This window comes from Saccopteryx leptura, chromosome 2, assembly GCF_036850995.1.
Source record: "Saccopteryx leptura isolate mSacLep1 chromosome 2, mSacLep1_pri_phased_curated, whole genome shotgun sequence".
Lineage (NCBI taxonomy): Eukaryota > Metazoa > Chordata > Mammalia > Chiroptera > Emballonuridae > Saccopteryx > Saccopteryx leptura.
In genome coordinates, this window is record NC_089504.1 from 14,149,746 (window position 1) to 14,166,407 (window position 16,662).

General features: G+C 46.7%; 1 protein-coding gene across 9 annotated transcripts in view; it reads left to right on the plus strand.

Moving 5' to 3' along the window:
- The window catches only part of GGTA1 (glycoprotein alpha-galactosyltransferase 1 (inactive)), a 381,241-nt gene extending 366,511 nt beyond the window's left edge, over nucleotides 1–14,730 (plus strand). For all 9 annotated transcript variants that reach the window (XM_066367269.1, XM_066367260.1, XM_066367266.1 and 6 more), the window contains 3 exons: nucleotides 275–376; nucleotides 6,971–7,108; nucleotides 12,395–14,730. In XM_066367269.1, coding sequence (XP_066223366.1) covers nucleotides 275–376; nucleotides 6,971–7,108; nucleotides 12,395–13,088 — 934 coding nt within the window. In that variant the 3' untranslated portion in view covers nucleotides 13,089–14,730. The remainder of the gene's footprint in view (nucleotides 1–274; nucleotides 377–6,970; nucleotides 7,109–12,394) is intronic.
- Nucleotides 14,731–16,662: the final 1,932 nt, after the last annotated feature.

The following is a 16,662-nucleotide window of genomic DNA, read 5'->3' on the forward strand; positions in this document are numbered from 1 at the left end:
ATTTCCCCGGCAGCCCAAAATAACCTGAGGATTGTTGGGTCGTTAAACTGCTAACTATGCTGACTTGAAAAAGATAATGACAGAGGTAGGGACTGCGGCCTTTTCATCCGAAGTCTGTCTTTGTGAATGACCGTTCAGGATCGCGAACCTTCTCCAGCCAGTCACTGGCTGCAGGCACCACACACCCTGGCTCCATACACCAATTTTTCACTGAGGTCCTCACGCCATAGATCGCCCCCCTTGCCTCACGCACCTGCTTTCTCTTTCTACGCAGGACCCACAATTCCGAGGAAGAAGAAGACATAGAGAGAGAAAACAATCAAAGAACGGGGGACAACGAGGAGGGGCTCCGGCTGTCGGACTGGTTTAATCCGCAGTAAGAAAGAGCGCCGGCCGCGTGCAGTGAATCCGCGGTTCCGCGGGAGGTGGTGGGGGCTATGCGGACCGCAGTGCCACTGAGAACATCCCTGAGTGGGGACACAGCCTTAGCCTCTATCAGACCTTTAACAACAGATCAGGGGAGAAACCGAGAGTCTGGACGTTGTGACTCAAATACTGGAGCAGGAACACAATGGTTCTGACAGCAGCTGGCCAACGGCAGCAGATGAATCTCAAAATACTCGCCCGGAAGGGGTCTTACAGGCCACGGCGTGTTGTGGAAAGCCACAGGAGCCAGAGCCAGAGCAAGGAAATTCTCTCTGAGGTTCAGTTAACTCATCTGTAAAATGGCGACAATGATACAAAATCTCATGGGGCCATACGTGCATCCATTCGGCACACATACAACAGATGTTTATCAAACACCTGTGAGAGGCTAGCTGGTGTTTTTCAAACTACTGGTCACTATCCAGTAATACGTTCAGATATTAGCTTAATGGGTCAACACCAGCTTTTTAAAAAAACAAACAACTGAAATTAAGTAGAAAATCTGAGGATATCACAGGATAAGTGGTGTTTAGTGGAATTTTTGTTTATGTATGTATGTATATGTGTGTGTTTGGGTGTGCTATAAAATGTATTTTTCACCATGAGTCATGGTAAAAATAATTCTGTACTAGATATTGTGTTAGGCACAGGAGACAGAAAAATTCAATCAATATGGGCATATTCAAGAAGCTCACAGTCTTATAGTGGCACTAGATGTGACATTGCTGTTTGCCAAGGGTGGTAAGGAAATATGATGAACCTGACTTAGAAGGATGTGGTCTGGGGGGTAAGGGGGTGTGGTCTGGGGAGTGGGGGTGGAGCTGCCCAGGACACCCGGGCCTGAGAGGCTGCTGTGCGGGTGGGGAGGTGCTGGCCAGAAAAGGGCCTGGAGGAGGAGGTGCAGGGCTAGGAGTGGAGGGAGGTGATGAACTCAGTTAGATTCAGGTAGTTGGTGGACATCTGGATGGAGATTCGGATGGTGCCTGACTTAGTCTGCTTGGGCTTCTATTACAAAATACCATAGACTGGGTGGCTTATAAACAAGAAATTTGTTTTTCACAGTTCTGGAGCTTGGCAAGTCCAAGAATAAGCGGATTTGGTGTCTGGTGAGGACCCACTTCCTAGTTTGTGCATAGCCATCTTCTCACTGTGTCCTCACATGGTGGGTGAGGGAGCTCTCAGGGGTCCTTTTTATAAGAGCACTAATCCCATTCATTAGGGCTCTACCCTCATGACCTAATCACCCCAGAAGGCCCACTTCTAATACCCCACAATGGGGATTAGTTTTAATATAAATTTTAGGGGACACATATACAGTGTGTCCTGTATATTAGCAATATCTAAGCTTGGCAAAGATATATGGTAGAGATAGAGGATCAGAATATAGGAGGCGCTGAGATCTATAAGCCTGAAAGGCCACCCAGGCAGAGGACTAGACCTGAATCCTACCTGGCCTCAGCGTTTAGAGGACTGGTGGGGGAAGAAAAGTCTAAGGAGCTGCTGTATAGGTGGTAGGGGGGAGAAAATCGCAGAATTCCAGTGTGAGGGAACTTGGGCTCTGGAAAGACTGAATATGTTCTGGCAAATTCTTTTATTGTTTTGGGAAAGCGGATCCATGCCAGTATGGAAGGATAGGAATTTGGGGCTCCCTTGTGTTCTTTGATGAGCTAACAACAGAGTAGCCAGCCATCTATGAGATGTTAAAACGTTACTGGAAATGGAAGAATATGGATACATTGTTATTGGATAAGCCCTTTCTTTACATGTGTATATGGGGAGAGGGGGGTTAAGACCTCCCAAGGAGCAGGTCACCAGGCTCCCTTCTAAGGAGGGTGGCACACTTTTACTGTGACACTTGTGCTTTGCTAAGCAGGACTTGGGCAACAAAGTCAGGGCTGAATTACTGGGGGCAGAGGAAAAGACGGATGACAGCCACCAACTGTCACTCTCTCCACTCCCCCATGCGTGGCTGGGCTTCTCTCTAAAGGAATGGCCAGCAGATATTTAAAGAATATTGATGTGAAGCAACACCAAATTTAAGCCTTCTCAGGGCACCAGGGTATATTTCTCGCATAAATGAATGATTAAACAACTGAATGAACAAGTAAATATATTTGTACAAATGTATCCTTTTCTGTAAACTACCTAAAATATATCACAATATATTGTGCACACATTTCCCCATCAAGATCTCCCAGCTTCTAGGACACCACATCCTTGTAATTTTCCTCACTTCTCCATTCTCCCTTCTCAGCCTCCTTGACAGGGGCTTCTCCCTCTTCCCAGCCATCACAAATTAGAATTTCTGGAGGTCAAATCCAGTATCCTCAACTCTTTTCTTTTTACCCCAGCTTCCAATGTGCTCTCGTCCGTTTCCAGCGCATTTGATACCATCTGTGTGGGAATGATTCCCACGTTTCTATCTTGAACCCCGAGGTTTCCTCTGAGCCCTGCCTCATGTCTAACTGCCTGCTTGATGTCTCTGTATGTCTCACCTGATCCCACCCCACCTTGGTTCTTCTCATTTTCTGTCTCAAGCCAGGGTCTGGGACACCCGTCCCATCCAGCCTTCTCCTCCGTCCGCCCCACAGTGTAATGCAGTCACATCTGCTAACCCTCCCTCCAGAATGCTCCCCACATCGTCCTCTTCTCTGCACTCTGCTGCCATCACCCTTGAGCCCGTGGCCACAGGCTCTTTGCTGGGTCACTCCGGCAGCTGCAGCTGCTTAGAAGGAGCTCGGTAAATTTGTGTTGTATACATTCCGTATCTTTGTTGACCTGCACAACTCATGGAATTTTAACACTACCTCCATCCGGCCCTTGGATAGATACCACAATGTTCCCATGAATAAATACAGACAATAGAAAAGTTATCACTATCCCCAGCAGGTGTGGGTTTTGATTCTGGAGGCCCTTTTGTTCTGTGGGAAGCCTTCGGCCAAGCTGGTGAACCGCACAAACAGATGTGCTGGGATAGCCCCTGCTGGGAAGGAAGGCTTGGGGCAGCTCCGAGCTCTCCCAGTAGCGCCCCCCCTTCAGAGCCCCGTCTGGGTGAGCGGGAACGTCTTTGGCAGTTGAGAGTGGCAAAGGCAAGCCCTCGCACACTTGTGACCTGCCCTCTGTTACTCCTTTTTCTTTTTTCTTTTGGGGGGGGGGGGTTGTGGGTTTTGATGACTAAGATGCCTTGATACAGAGGTTCATCCAGGAAGCTGATCTCAGCCTCTGTCCCCCCACCCCCGCCCGCCGCTGTCTGCATTCTCGGGCTGTCATCTGGCTTCTTGGTAAGGGGCGCTGGCATGTTAGAACTGCCAGTGGAATTTAATAATTAACAGCTGGGAAATAGAACATTTTAATTTTTAATTAAACATTAATTTTTAATACTGTTACTTTTTTTTTTTCCCTGCTCGAAAGAATTTTCCTAGCCAAGTAACCCAACTGAATGCTGGTTTTCTGGCTCAGTCTTTCTAGGAGTCGTGGACTGAGTGGTCACGCAGTTGAGGAGTGTGTAGCAGGCTGATCACCTGTCGGGACTGTGAGGTTCTCAGGGGGTAGGAGGGGATCATTTCTCTGATCTCCACGCTCAGCACTGGGCCTGGTGAGGAGCTGGGACTTCCGAAATGTACATTGAGAGACTGAGTGCCCTGGTCTGGCCTTTCCTATAAGTTAGGTGTCTGAAGACACAGTTCCTTTCTCCTATCTTACCCCACTTTATTTGTAAAATGGGGGTGATGACAGCATCCACTTTGTAAAGCGGTTATGAGGATTAAATAAGACAATGACAGTCAGGATACCCTAAGTATTTAGTATACCTGCTCCCTTCCTTTCCTTCCTCCTCCTCCTCTTCCTCCTCCTCTTCCTCTTTTTAAAAAAGAAATAATATTCCCTGCTTACCGGATGTCCAGCTCAGACACAGCTGCATGACAAGCTGGGTCAGGACCGTGAAAAGATCCTTGACAGGCTAACACTAGACTGCAATGAATGAGGTGACAGTACATGGCAGAGTCTAAGTTCAAAAATATTGGTTATGGAGCCATAAGCTCTGTGTGTGTGTGTGTGTGTGTTTGAAATCCTGTCATTCAACAAAGCTGGGGGTTTTATTTGACTAAAGACATCACATAAGCTTCCAAAAACAGGGAAAAAGCTCATTTCTCATTTGGCTGTGATAAAACTCCTAAAGAAGCTAAGTTGAGTGGAAATAATGACAAACCCAAGTTTTAACCCCAGCTTTGTCAGCATAGCAAGTGAATGTCCACAGAAGGGATACAGTGTGGAGGCTCCAAGCAAGACTCCAGAATTAGCCTCTCGGGGTTCAGATCCCAGCTTTGCCCCTTATTAGCTTTGTGACCTCAGGCAAGTTATTCAAGCTCTCTGTGCTACAGTTTCCCTATTGATAAGATGAGAAGCAAAACAGCACCTGCCTCTGAAGAGTGAAGCCCCTAGCACAGTGCTGGTCCTGTAGGAAGTGGTCAGTGTGTGTCAGTCACCATCATCAGCTGCCAGCGGTGTGGCCTTGGACAAGTTAGCAAGCTGTTCTGAGCCGTCATTTTCTTTTATTTGTATTTTTCCGAAGCTGGAAACAGGGAGGCAGTCAGACAGACTCCCGCATGCGCCTGACCAGGATCCACCCGGCACACCCACCAGGGGGCGATGCTCTGCCCATCTGGGGCGCCGCTCTGTCGCAACCAGAGTCACTCTAGCGCCTGGGGCAGAGGCCAAGGAGCCATCCCCAGTGCCCGGGCCATCTTTTGCTCCAATGGAGCCTCGGCTGCAGGAGGGGAAGAGAGAGACAGAGAGGAAAGAGAGGGGGAGGGGTGGAGAAGCAGATAGGCGCTTCTCCTATGTGCCCTGGCCGGGAATCGAACCCGGGACTCCTGCACGCCAGGCCGACGCTCTACCACTGAGCCAACCGGCCAGGGCTGAGCCGTCATTTTCTTATCTGTACACTGGACATAATAATGTTGCAAGCCTGTTGCAAGGAACAAAAGAGAAATGTGTGGGAAGGTGCCTAGCACAGGTGGGTACAGAATCCAAAACATGTAGCTTCTTTCATGATTGAAAGAGCTGTCGTCCATGTGTGAGATCCACTTGGAGCACATCGGGTGTGAGAGCAGAGAGAGTCCAGACAGGAAGGGGGTCAGGAGAGCAGCCTCTGAGAGTGCATCCCACCCCAGGGCCCCTGGAGGCGATTCCAGCTGTGCAGGCGGAAGAAGAAAGCAGGCCAGATGCAGGGCACAGGGCTGGGGTGGGGGTGGGGGGGCAGAGGCAGCTCAAGAATTAGAGTGCGGAGCCAGGTGACAGAGAGACAGGAGGCATGAGGCCCAGTCTGCTGAGGCGTTTCCTCACTGGGGCAAGGGCTGGGTGAGGTGGGGTTGGCCCAGCCTCTCTGAGGAAAAAGCCGGCTTTGCTAGTGGGGTGGGGAGTGTTGTGAACACCTGCCCTTCACCCCAGTGTGATGGGAGGGGATGGCCCCACTGGCCTGGTCTGTGTGTTCTACGTGCTGACATCTCTCTGAAAGCCTCCCCGGGGCCGCAGCACACAGCCAGCAGGGCCTGACTGTGGGAACCCGCAGCACTTTGCCCCCAGCACTCGCCTTCTCCCCACAGTGGATGAAGTACAAGCGATTGCCGAGCAGAGACCAGGCCCCCGCGTGCTGGGGTTTAAATGTAAATGACTGGGTTTCGGTCTCTGCTTCCCAGCTGGGGAAACGCAGCCACTTCCTGAGCAAAGGTGGCCAGAGCTGAGCTTCCACAACCCCCTCTGGGCTGAGCTCCACCCTCGCTGGGCCCCAACCGCTCCTCAGCCCTTGTGCGATTAGCCTTTACGGTTTGTTGTAACTCTTACGTGGCTTCCTGTGTTTGTGTTGGCTTTGCCAAGTTCCTTTCAAGTGTGCTGAGTGCAGAGAACGTGCTTCCCCGCTCCGCTCGGTGCCCCTAGTAAAGGGGCCCCGCAGCCTGAGGACCGCGGCTGTGCTGGGGAGCTCAGCCCCGGCTCTGGGGCCTCTGCTGAGTCCCTTCTTTTCTGGGGGACTCTGCCTCCTTGTTTGTAAAATAAATGATACCACCAGAAACCCCTAGTCTGGGGCCCTTTTGGCCTCTAATGAGGTTCCTACTCAGAAATCTTTTTCTGGTAAAAGGCAATAGAAACAGTTTTCTCTCGTTCAACTCACTGTCACTCTCATCCCCGTGTCAAGGCTCAGGACCTTCTTAGGTTCAGATGGTACCCACAAAGATAAACCACACCTGGAGATGCCACTGGCAGCTTAGGAGAGGGCCAGGGAGACAGGAAAGGGAAAGAGAGGGTGTGAGATATACAGGTAAGACCCCCAAACAGGCCCCCAGGGCAGCCCACAGAGGCTCCTGGCCCCTGTTCCATACCCAGAAGATGCTGCCCCTGAAATGTCTTATGACCCAGCCAACTGTTTGGCATTAAGCTACAGTCAGGATTCAGGGACAGTGACCGCAAGCTTGACCCCAGGTTTTCCACAGTCTCTGCCCCATCTTAGCAAAGCTGTCCCCATTCACAAGGCTCTGTGTTCTGTCTCCAGCAAACGGCCAGAGGTTGTGACCATGACTGGATGGAAGGCACCGGTTGTGTGGGAAGGCACTTTCAACAGAGCCGTCCTAGAAAATTACTATGGCAAACAGAAAATTACCGTGGGCTTGACAGTGTTCGCTGTCGGAAGGTAGGTGTTGCTATGATAACTGACCTTGACTTCTTGTTTTAACTGTCAAAATGTTTGCAAGGGTCCCCTGGGCTTACAGAGGCTGTTCATAACTTGCCTCAATTATCAGATAGGAGAATGTTATAATGAGACCGTTTCAGGCTCATTTCTGCTGAGCCCCCAAAAGATGAGGACAAAACAATAGGCGACTCCTTTCCACCGCAAGGTGAGGGTCTCCGGTTACAGGTAAAATGTTCGTTATACCCACTGAGCCCAAAGTCTACAGCTCACCCACAACACAGCCACCTCCACCCTGACCTCCACGGCATTCTCTGGAAATTCCAAAAGTGCTGGCAGTTAGCCTAGATGGGCTTCATTCTTTCTCCTGGGCTCTCAACACACAGGACCAAGGTCAGAAGGACTTACAGCAAGCTCTCAGTCCAGAGTGACCTAGGGGTGGTGATTTTCCAACATGGCTGCCCACTCCTCCATGGGTCCCTGGGGCTCCTGCCCTAGCCCTCCCGAGGACTTAGGCCCCTGGAGAGCTGGCTGGCCAGAACTTCCTCTTCCAGAGGTTGGACTGGTTCCTCTTTCAGCTTCTATTTTGTTTAGAATGCTTCCCCTCAAGCTATAATCACTCTTTTTATTTTTTCCATTGGTTTGAGAGAGAGAAAGAGAGAGAGAGAGAGAGAGAGGAAGGGAGAAAGGCAAAGAAGCATCAACTCCTTGTTCCACTTAGTTGTTCCATTTAGCCGTGTACTCATTTGTTGTCTCTTGTATGTGCCCTGACCAGGGATCAAACCCATGACTTTGTTGCTCCAGAATGATGCTGTATCCACTGAGCCACTCAGCCAGGGCCTGGAATCATCCTTACTTGAAACTGGTAGTTTGTAATATCAGTTTTAAAATATAACTTCCTTTGCTCTTTTGGAGAATTATTTTTTTCAAAACAAAAGCAAATGCTCAATTTTCCTATTCCTCCCCTGCCATCCCTACACCCTGGCCTTTTTCATTCGCACCTTTTCTGAAACCACATGGAAAGTGGACCCCTTTGCCTCGTACGAAGAGTTGATCTGAGCTGGAGCTCTGCCCACCGCAGGGCCTAAAGGAGAGCGCTGTGTGGGATCTGATTGCTCTTCCAAGTCTTTCTCCAACCCAGAGCTCAGAAGCCAATGCTGGCGCCACAACGTCAAGTCCTAATGTCACTGATTGTGCCGATCCCAGGGGCCAAGCTAGCATCTCCAATACAGAAGGTGACTCTGGCATTGCGACATTTTTACTAGAAGAATCTGTATTGTTATGGGTCAGGAGCCAATGCTCACTCAGCTCACCTAATCCTTTGGCATGAGAGGGGACAAGCCAACCATGGTGTAGCCTGATTAGATCCTGGTGTTTCTAAAAACAACAGAACGTTGCCCACTGCCCCACAGTGACTTCAACCAACAGTTATGTCAACAAAAGAAACATCCAAACCTATAAAGGATTTTTTTTTATAGGATTTTATTTGACCCAAACTGAAAACAATTGTCGGGAAGCAAGGCCTCAAATTCTCTGGGGAATGACAGTTTTGCAGTTTCTTTTGTGCGTCTGAAATCAAGGAGGGAACGTAAGAAAGATTACATTAGGGTGGGAGAAAGCAAGGTACAGGATCGTTAACAAGATTGTGTACTCTTGAGGGTGGTACTGTTATTTCAATGGTGCACAGAAACAATGAACAGGGCTTGCTTAAGTCAAAAATAAACCTTTTACTAAAGAAGTTATCTGCCTCGACGTGACTACCCACTATGACCTATCCAGTTAGGAATTTATGATCAGAGCACTTTGTTTACATTATTTTGTCCACAGTTGCAACTGCAGAACTAAAGGGTAGATGGCATATCCTGCTAACAGCCCTGTGCTTTCCACTCCAAGGCAGTAGAAGATTGTATTCGTCAGCAATAAATCCTCACAAGAGTGGGTTTGGACTTTTAGGAGGTGTAACATTAACATTTGGTTTATTTTCAAATAACAATGCCACCTCAGTGCTTTAATCTTTAAACAATGTTAAACCACACAATGGCTCACTTCCTGCCCCAGGATTGTCTCCCAGCTTCAGGGCATCATAGACATTTTCCTTTCTTTTTCTTTTCTTTTCTCTTTTCTCTTTTCTTTCTTTCCTCTCATTCCTCTTTTTTTTTTTTTTTTTTTTTGAGAGAGGAAGAGAGGAGGAAGGAAGAAAGATGAGTTGTGGCACTTTAGTTGTTCATCGATTGCTTCTCATTCATGCCTTGACTGGGGGCTCCAGCTGAGCCTGTGATCCCTTGTTCAAGCCAGTGACTTTAGCCTCAAGCCAGCAACCATGGGATCATATTAGTGATCTCAAGCTCAAGCTGGCGACCCCACGCTCAAGCTGGATGAGCCAGTGCTCAGGCTGGTAACTGGGCTTTTGAACCTGGGACCTCAGCATCCCAGGTTAAAGTTCTATCCACTGCACCACCACTGGTCAGGCACTATAGATTTTTCTTTTTTTATTAAGTGGGAAATGGGGAGGCAGAGTGACTGATTCCCACATGTGCCCTGACTGGGATCCACCTGGCAAGCCCTCTGTGGGGTGATGCTGTGCCCATCTGTGGCGTTGTTCCATTGCTCAGCAACAAAGCTATGTTAGCACCTGGGGCGAGGCCATGGAGCCGTCCACAGCAACCAGGGCCAACCTGCTTGAACCATTAAACCATGGCTGAGGGAGAGGGAGAAAGGAAGAGAGGGAGGAGAGGGATGGAGAAGCACATGGTCGCTTCTCCTGTGTGCCCTGACTGGGAATTGAATCTGGGACTTCCACACACAAGGCTGACGCTCTAATGCTAAGCCACCTGGCCAGGGCCTAGATTTTTCTTAAATGTGTAGAGCACCAAAGAATTTCCTAGCCATCAACCACAGAGCCACGTTGAAGTTCTTTATATTGCAGGTTAAATGCTCTCCATTTAAAGACTCAGTACTATAAACATTTAGGTTTCCAAAGGCTACCATTCAAAACACACTTCAATTTGGTAGTAAAGAAAGGAGATCCAAGTGGCCACCAAAGTGAAAAGTGCCAGTTATTATTATTCACAAGATAGCATGATTGGCCGGTACTGTGATCAGACCATTAAATTCAGTTTGCGTGCACTGAGCCTGAGACTAGGGTTTGTGTGAGTTGAGTTAAGCCATCTTTCTACTCCTTCCTCTTTTTCTGGTACCCATGGCTTCACAAGTGAGTGTGTAGCTTGGGTTACAGAGGATATCATCATGACATTTTTGTAATGAATAGAGAAACAGTTAAAATACCACTACACACCTATTAGAATGGCCAAAATCAAAACACTGACAACACCAAATGCTGGGAAGTAACAGGAACTTTGGAAGACAGTTTGACAGTTTCTTACAAAACTAAACATACTTTTACCGTGAAATCCAGCAATTGAGTTCCTCGGTATTTACCCAAAGGACTTGAAGACTTACGTCCACATAAAAACTTGCACACAAAACGTTTATAACAGCTGTATTCGTAATTGCCAAAAGTTGGAAGCAGCCAAGATGGCCGTCAGTAGGTGAATGGCTAAGTAAACTGCGGTACCTCCAGATAGGGGAATTTATCAGTACAATCAGTATTCTACGATGAAATGAGTTATCAAGTCATGAAAAGACACAGAAGAACCTTACATGCATATACTAAGTGAAAGAAATCAATCTGAAAAGGCTACACACTGTATGACATTTTGGAAAATGCAGAACTATGGTGATGGTAAAAAGATCAGTAGTTGCCAAGAGTTGGTGTGGGGAAGGGATGAAAAAGTAGAACACAGGATTTGAGGTCTTCTGTATAAGACCGTGCATAATGAAAGACACACGTCATTACACATTGATCCAGACCCATGGAGTGTACTACACCAAGAGTGACCCTTAATGTAAACTATGGACTTGGGGTGATAATGATGTGTCATTGCAGGTATATTGATTGCAACACATCGATCATCCTGGAACTGAACGTTTTAAGTGGAGAAGGATGTGGGGGTGGGCAGGGGACTATTTGGGAACTCTGTGCTTTTGGCTTAATTTTTTAGTGAACCTGAAAATGTTATAAAAAATAAAGACTTTTTAAAAAAGAAAAAGGAAGTTAAAATAAGCCTAATCAGAGACTGTTTGCTTGGTGTGTGGATGCCTCCTATAATGGTGGTGTCTGGAGAATAGACTGGGGTTTGGGGCTACCTGTGGGAGGCTCCTAGGGTGAATAAGTAATGTGGAAGAATGTGCATGGATATCCATGTCCCTTAACTCATTTTCTGGGTCCCAGAGTGGCGATGGTTACTTAGTGTGTCCCCAAAGAACCCAAGGGTCACATCGCGGTTGCATTTGGTAGGGTAGTAGCAACATTTGGGGTATAGGTTGGGGGTTTAGAGGGAGGCTCAAGAACTAGCACCCCCTGATATTAGTCAAAGCGTATAAACTTCCAGTTATAAGTAAGTTCTGGGGATCTAATGTACAGCATGGTGTTTACAGTTAACAATACTGTTATTATATATACTTGTAAGTTGCTAAGAAGGTATATCAAATGGTCTCACCACAAACAAAAAGAAATGGTAATTACGGTATGTGACATGATGAAGGTGTTGGCTAACACTAAGGTGATAATCATTTTGCAATATATGTGTGTATCAAATCAATACTTTGTACACCTTAAACTTACACAATGTTATATGTTGATTATATACCAATAAAGCTGGGGAGAAAAAAATCACTCGCACCCCTTTGCCTGCCCAAAGTCTGAACCAAGACACAGAGCTAAGTAAGGCAGATGATAGTTAATATCAACCTCAGCACAGTTGAAGCTGGTATTGGAGAGTGTGGTTTATATCTGCAGGCACGAGCTCTCCTAACATTGAACTGCAGAATTAGAAAGACTTAGGCACCCAGTCAACTATAGCACTAGAAACTTCAGGTCCCTGGACATGAGAGCAGGGCCTGTACCACTAAACGTACTGTAAGGCCCAGAGCACACATACTCTCTCCATCTGATCAGCTTCCAAGAGAGAGGAGAAGAGGGGCAGGGCTCTGCATGCCTAGTTGCTTTTCCAAAATTGGCAGTGGGATAAGTCACTCCACCTCCCCAGGCAGAGAGATTGAACAGTGGAGAGCAGTCAGGAATGTTACAGTACCGGTGAAAACCGACACCTGGGATAAGGAAAAACATTTGTCTCCCAAACTTCCAAATATAAACAAAATGATTAGAATAGTGCATGGGCTCCTGCGGAGTCCCAGAGGTTACATTTATCCTTTTATTCTTTGTTTCAGATACATTGAACATTATTTGGAGGAGTTCTTAACATCTGCTAATAAGCACTTCATGGTTGGCCACAGAGTCATATTTTACATCATGGTGGATGATGTCTCCAGGTTGCCTGTAGTCAAGCTGGGTCCTTTGCGTTCCCTCAAAGTGTCTAAGGTCAAGCCTGAGAAAAGGTGGCAAGACATCAGTATGATGCGCATGAGGACCATTGCGGAGCACATTGTGAGTCACATCCAGCATGAGGTTGACTTTCTCTTCTGCATGGATGTGGACCAGGTCTTCCAAGACACCTTTGGAGTGGAGACCCTGGGCCGGTCCGTGGCTCAGCTGCAGGCCTGGTGGTACAAGGCAGACCCTGACGAGTTTACCTACGAGAGGCGGAAGGAGTCCGCAGCATACATTCCATATGGCCAAGGGGATTTTTATTATCATGCGGCCATTTTTGGAGGGACACCTATTCAGGTCCTAAACATCACCCAGGAGTGCTTCAAGGGAATCCTCCTGGACAAGCAAAATGACATAGAAGCCGAGTGGCACGATGAAAGCCACCTAAACAAGTATTTCCTCCTCAACAAACCCACTAAAATCTTATCCCCAGAATATTGCTGGGATTATCATATAGGCCTGCCTTCAGATATTAAGACTGTCAGGATATCGTGGCAGACAAAAGAATATAATCTGGTTAGAAATAATGTCTGACTCTAAATTGTGCCAGTAAGGTTTCAGAATTTGAGAGTATTCTGGCTACTTCCTCAGAAAAGTAACACTTAATTTTAACTTAAAAAAATACTAACAAAACACCAACCCAGCAAGACATTATTCCTCCTTGTAACTTTGACTTTTTAAACACGGGAGAATGGAACTCTGGTGATTGGATGTAAATCCCCAATGATTTCTTATCCTGGGTTTGGGGAAAATACTACCAGATGAACTAAAAAAAATTTTTTTCACAGGCAAAGAAAAAGCCAGAAACATTCTCCTTGTGCCAGGTGATGTACCGTAGGAAAGGGTGCCGAGTCTAAAGCAACACGGGTGGTTCTGCAGCAGGAGAACTCGTAGAGAGGACACAGTCTGTCTACGTGGCACTCCCTACATGGTGTCAGTAGCAGATTGCTTCAGGCCAGTTCTCAGGATGCTGTCTGGCTTCTGTGTAGAAGACCGGTGGAGATTCCCAGTGGATGTCATGGTGGGGAATGTTTGGAGTCTTAGGGAATCTGAAGGAAGCAGAGACAAAGCCTCAGAATGAGTTTGCCATGAAAGAGCAAGATTGGAAAGAGAGGAAGCTGATCACAGTTGGGCAGTGCCACCTCAGAGGAGCACAGGACGTGGGGTTGGCACTTAAAATACAGCATGTGGATCCAGACGCCGAATGGGAGGAAGACAATGGATGGTTTCCAGCCTCCTCAATCCCGTGACAACCAGAGCAGAGGGGACTTGAGTGGAAGATGCCTCTTGTTTCTCCCAAGTCCTATTCTGTCTGCCAGATTCTGCAACTCGTGTCTTCAGTTCGCTGGCCAGGAGAAGCGGATGGTGTCAAATAAGGCCCACAGGGGACGGAAGAGGCTTGCAAAGAGTTAAATTTTTAAATTTTTCAGACCTGGGTTTCATGACAATCAGTCCTTATCAAGTCCTGCTGCCACATGCTCGTGCCCGGGGCCCCTCAGTCTGTCATGCCCCACTGGGAGGGCTGCATATGCAGTGGTGTAGAGGAAAAGCCCTCCCACCAAGTAACCTTGTTTCCCCCTACCCTGTCTGTGCCAACGAGGTGCAAAGCCAGGCACATTTAATAAAATGGTTAATAGATTTATATCAAAAGCAGAGGAGATGGCAATGGGAGACCCAGTCCTCATGACTGAACAGCTTAATACTCAATTCCCTTCTCTAAGAGAAGTTATGAAATTGTACATGTTATTTAAGGTTAAACAATTCAATGTAAAAGAAGTTAGGAAGTGACACATATTTATATTTTGCTTCTATTCCAGTGTAAGTAATTTGTTCCTATTTTTAAATGATTTATTTGGAAAATCATTGCATTGGCTTGATGTTCAGCACAACGGGCTTCTCTAGTCAGATGGAACCTACATTTTCTCTACAGTTACTCTGTGCTCTGACTCTTCACTTCTTGCCAAAAAATACCACAACGCAGCAAAGCAAAACAAAACTAACAAAAATCCTGAAGAAGCAGACTTCGTAAAATAAAAAGGAGGTTACACATCAGTTAGGACTTTTCCATAACTCGTTTTCCGGAATACCTTCTGGAGTAGGAAAAGTTAATGGTTTAAGTCCTGAACCAAAGAAATGACCTATCCTGAAAGATTAAAGGGCTAATGTTTACTTTTAAGGGAATCTTGTTTTGTTTTGTTTTTTGTTTGTTTTTTATTCATTTAAATTCAGGTCCAAAATGGACTAAAAAAATCTCATGGTTATTCTTAAACATTAAAAAAAAAATAAAACTGATTTACAATTGAATAAATTATTTTCTCAGTATAAACTGGTCTGGTCATGCATGGGTTGTGCATTTTCTCCCAAAGATGTTCAGAATTGTCAATTCTAGAATTTCGAGTTCTTAGACTCCAGAAACTCCTCGTGTTCTTCTAAACATGTGTCCGCTCTAACAAAGATAATGAACATGGTTGAGATTTACAAACTTTTAAAACAAATGCTCATATAGAGCTTTCTAAAGTGCCATGTTGTAGTAATTAACTGCCAGTGGGATCCAGTATGAAACAGCTTGTCCCTGAAGCCCGGGTGGGGCACTAGGGCAAAGGGAGTAAACAACTCCTTAACTATATCTGGGTTTATTAGTCCTGACCTCTGGGGAATATATCCGGCCAAGGAGGCCTGAGTGAAGGCCGGGTTTCCAGCAGTCTGGGCGTGTGTGACAAATATGAGGGCTAAAGGGGAACAGGCTGAGAGAGTAATGCACTGGATATATATCAGGGCATGATGCCCTCATAGCAGAGAATTACTCCCCTTTCACAGATGAACAGGTGAGTTTCAGAAAGGTTAAGCCATTCAGCTGGGAAGTGCGGGGCTGAAGGTGAAACAACCTGACAAGGATAAATGTGTTGACACCACACATTTAGGAGGAGCACGTTTCACATCAAGGAAAACAACTTTATAGAAGTCTTATAAAGGGGCATCTTTGCCATAAGAATGTTTTAAAAACTAGATGTGTTTCTTGCCTGTACCATTTCCCACTTCCGTACACTAAAACCTGCCCCAAATGCATTGAAGTAGTTAAAATGCATCATGTAGAAAAATAAAAGGTTATGGTCATTCTTTACATAGTGCATGCAGGGCTGATCTCAGCCCTTTGGGCCAATGAGCTGTTCTGCCAAGGCAGTGCCTTGAGGGTGTAAATGAGCAGAGGGGCGGGTGGAAGGGACAGCCATGCCTCCTCCCACTCGGCCTCTAATCTGGGGGTCACATGCAGCTGGAAGGGGAGAAGCTTCTCTAAGGCTAGAAGGGTCCGACTTATCCGTCTAGGAATGACATCTTTGATCTCTCCTAGCCAAAGTCACACGAGATTGATTAATGAGGGAACCACAGCTATGGCAATACAAGTATTTATTATATACCTTATGTAACTTAATAACACATGGTAGCATACAAGCGTGAAGCATCAGGAAGCATGAATGCATAACATACAACACATACTTTTTAAGAAGAGAAAGGAGGGTTAAGTAGGGATCCATTGCCAAACCTCAGATCTGAAAGGGTACAGAGCTAGAATTCAAACTCAGGACTGATTCTAAATCCTTTGCTCTCTCTCCACAGCCCTAGTCTGCTTCCCTCACTCTTTCACTCCCTTACACACACACACACACCATGTTTTTGAAATTTGAGGACACCAAAGAATCCCCATCGAAAGCTCTCAATTCCTCTATTAGGCATTAAAGAACTTAGTAGACCAAAAACTCTTCAGAAGTAAAATGTAGGTTTAAACTCATCATATAGCCGAGTTGGGAAAGCAGTCAATCAAAGGCTGAGCAATACGGGGCACAGGAAAGTTAAGGGCTTAGGGGATGTGGAGGAGGGAAGGCTGTCTGGTGAGGTGGAAATAGCCCCGGAGGAGCTGATTCTGAACCGCGTTTTGAGAGAAGGGGGTCCCTGTGAGGAGCAGAGACAATGAGATTACAGAGGGAGGAGCAGTGGATAGAAAGCCCAGAAGACTGGTAAGACCTTCACAGAGACCCACACAAACGGTGCTGGGGCCTTGGGACTGGCTGGAATCACCTGGCCGAGACTGTGAAAGGCGGCAGAGACCATG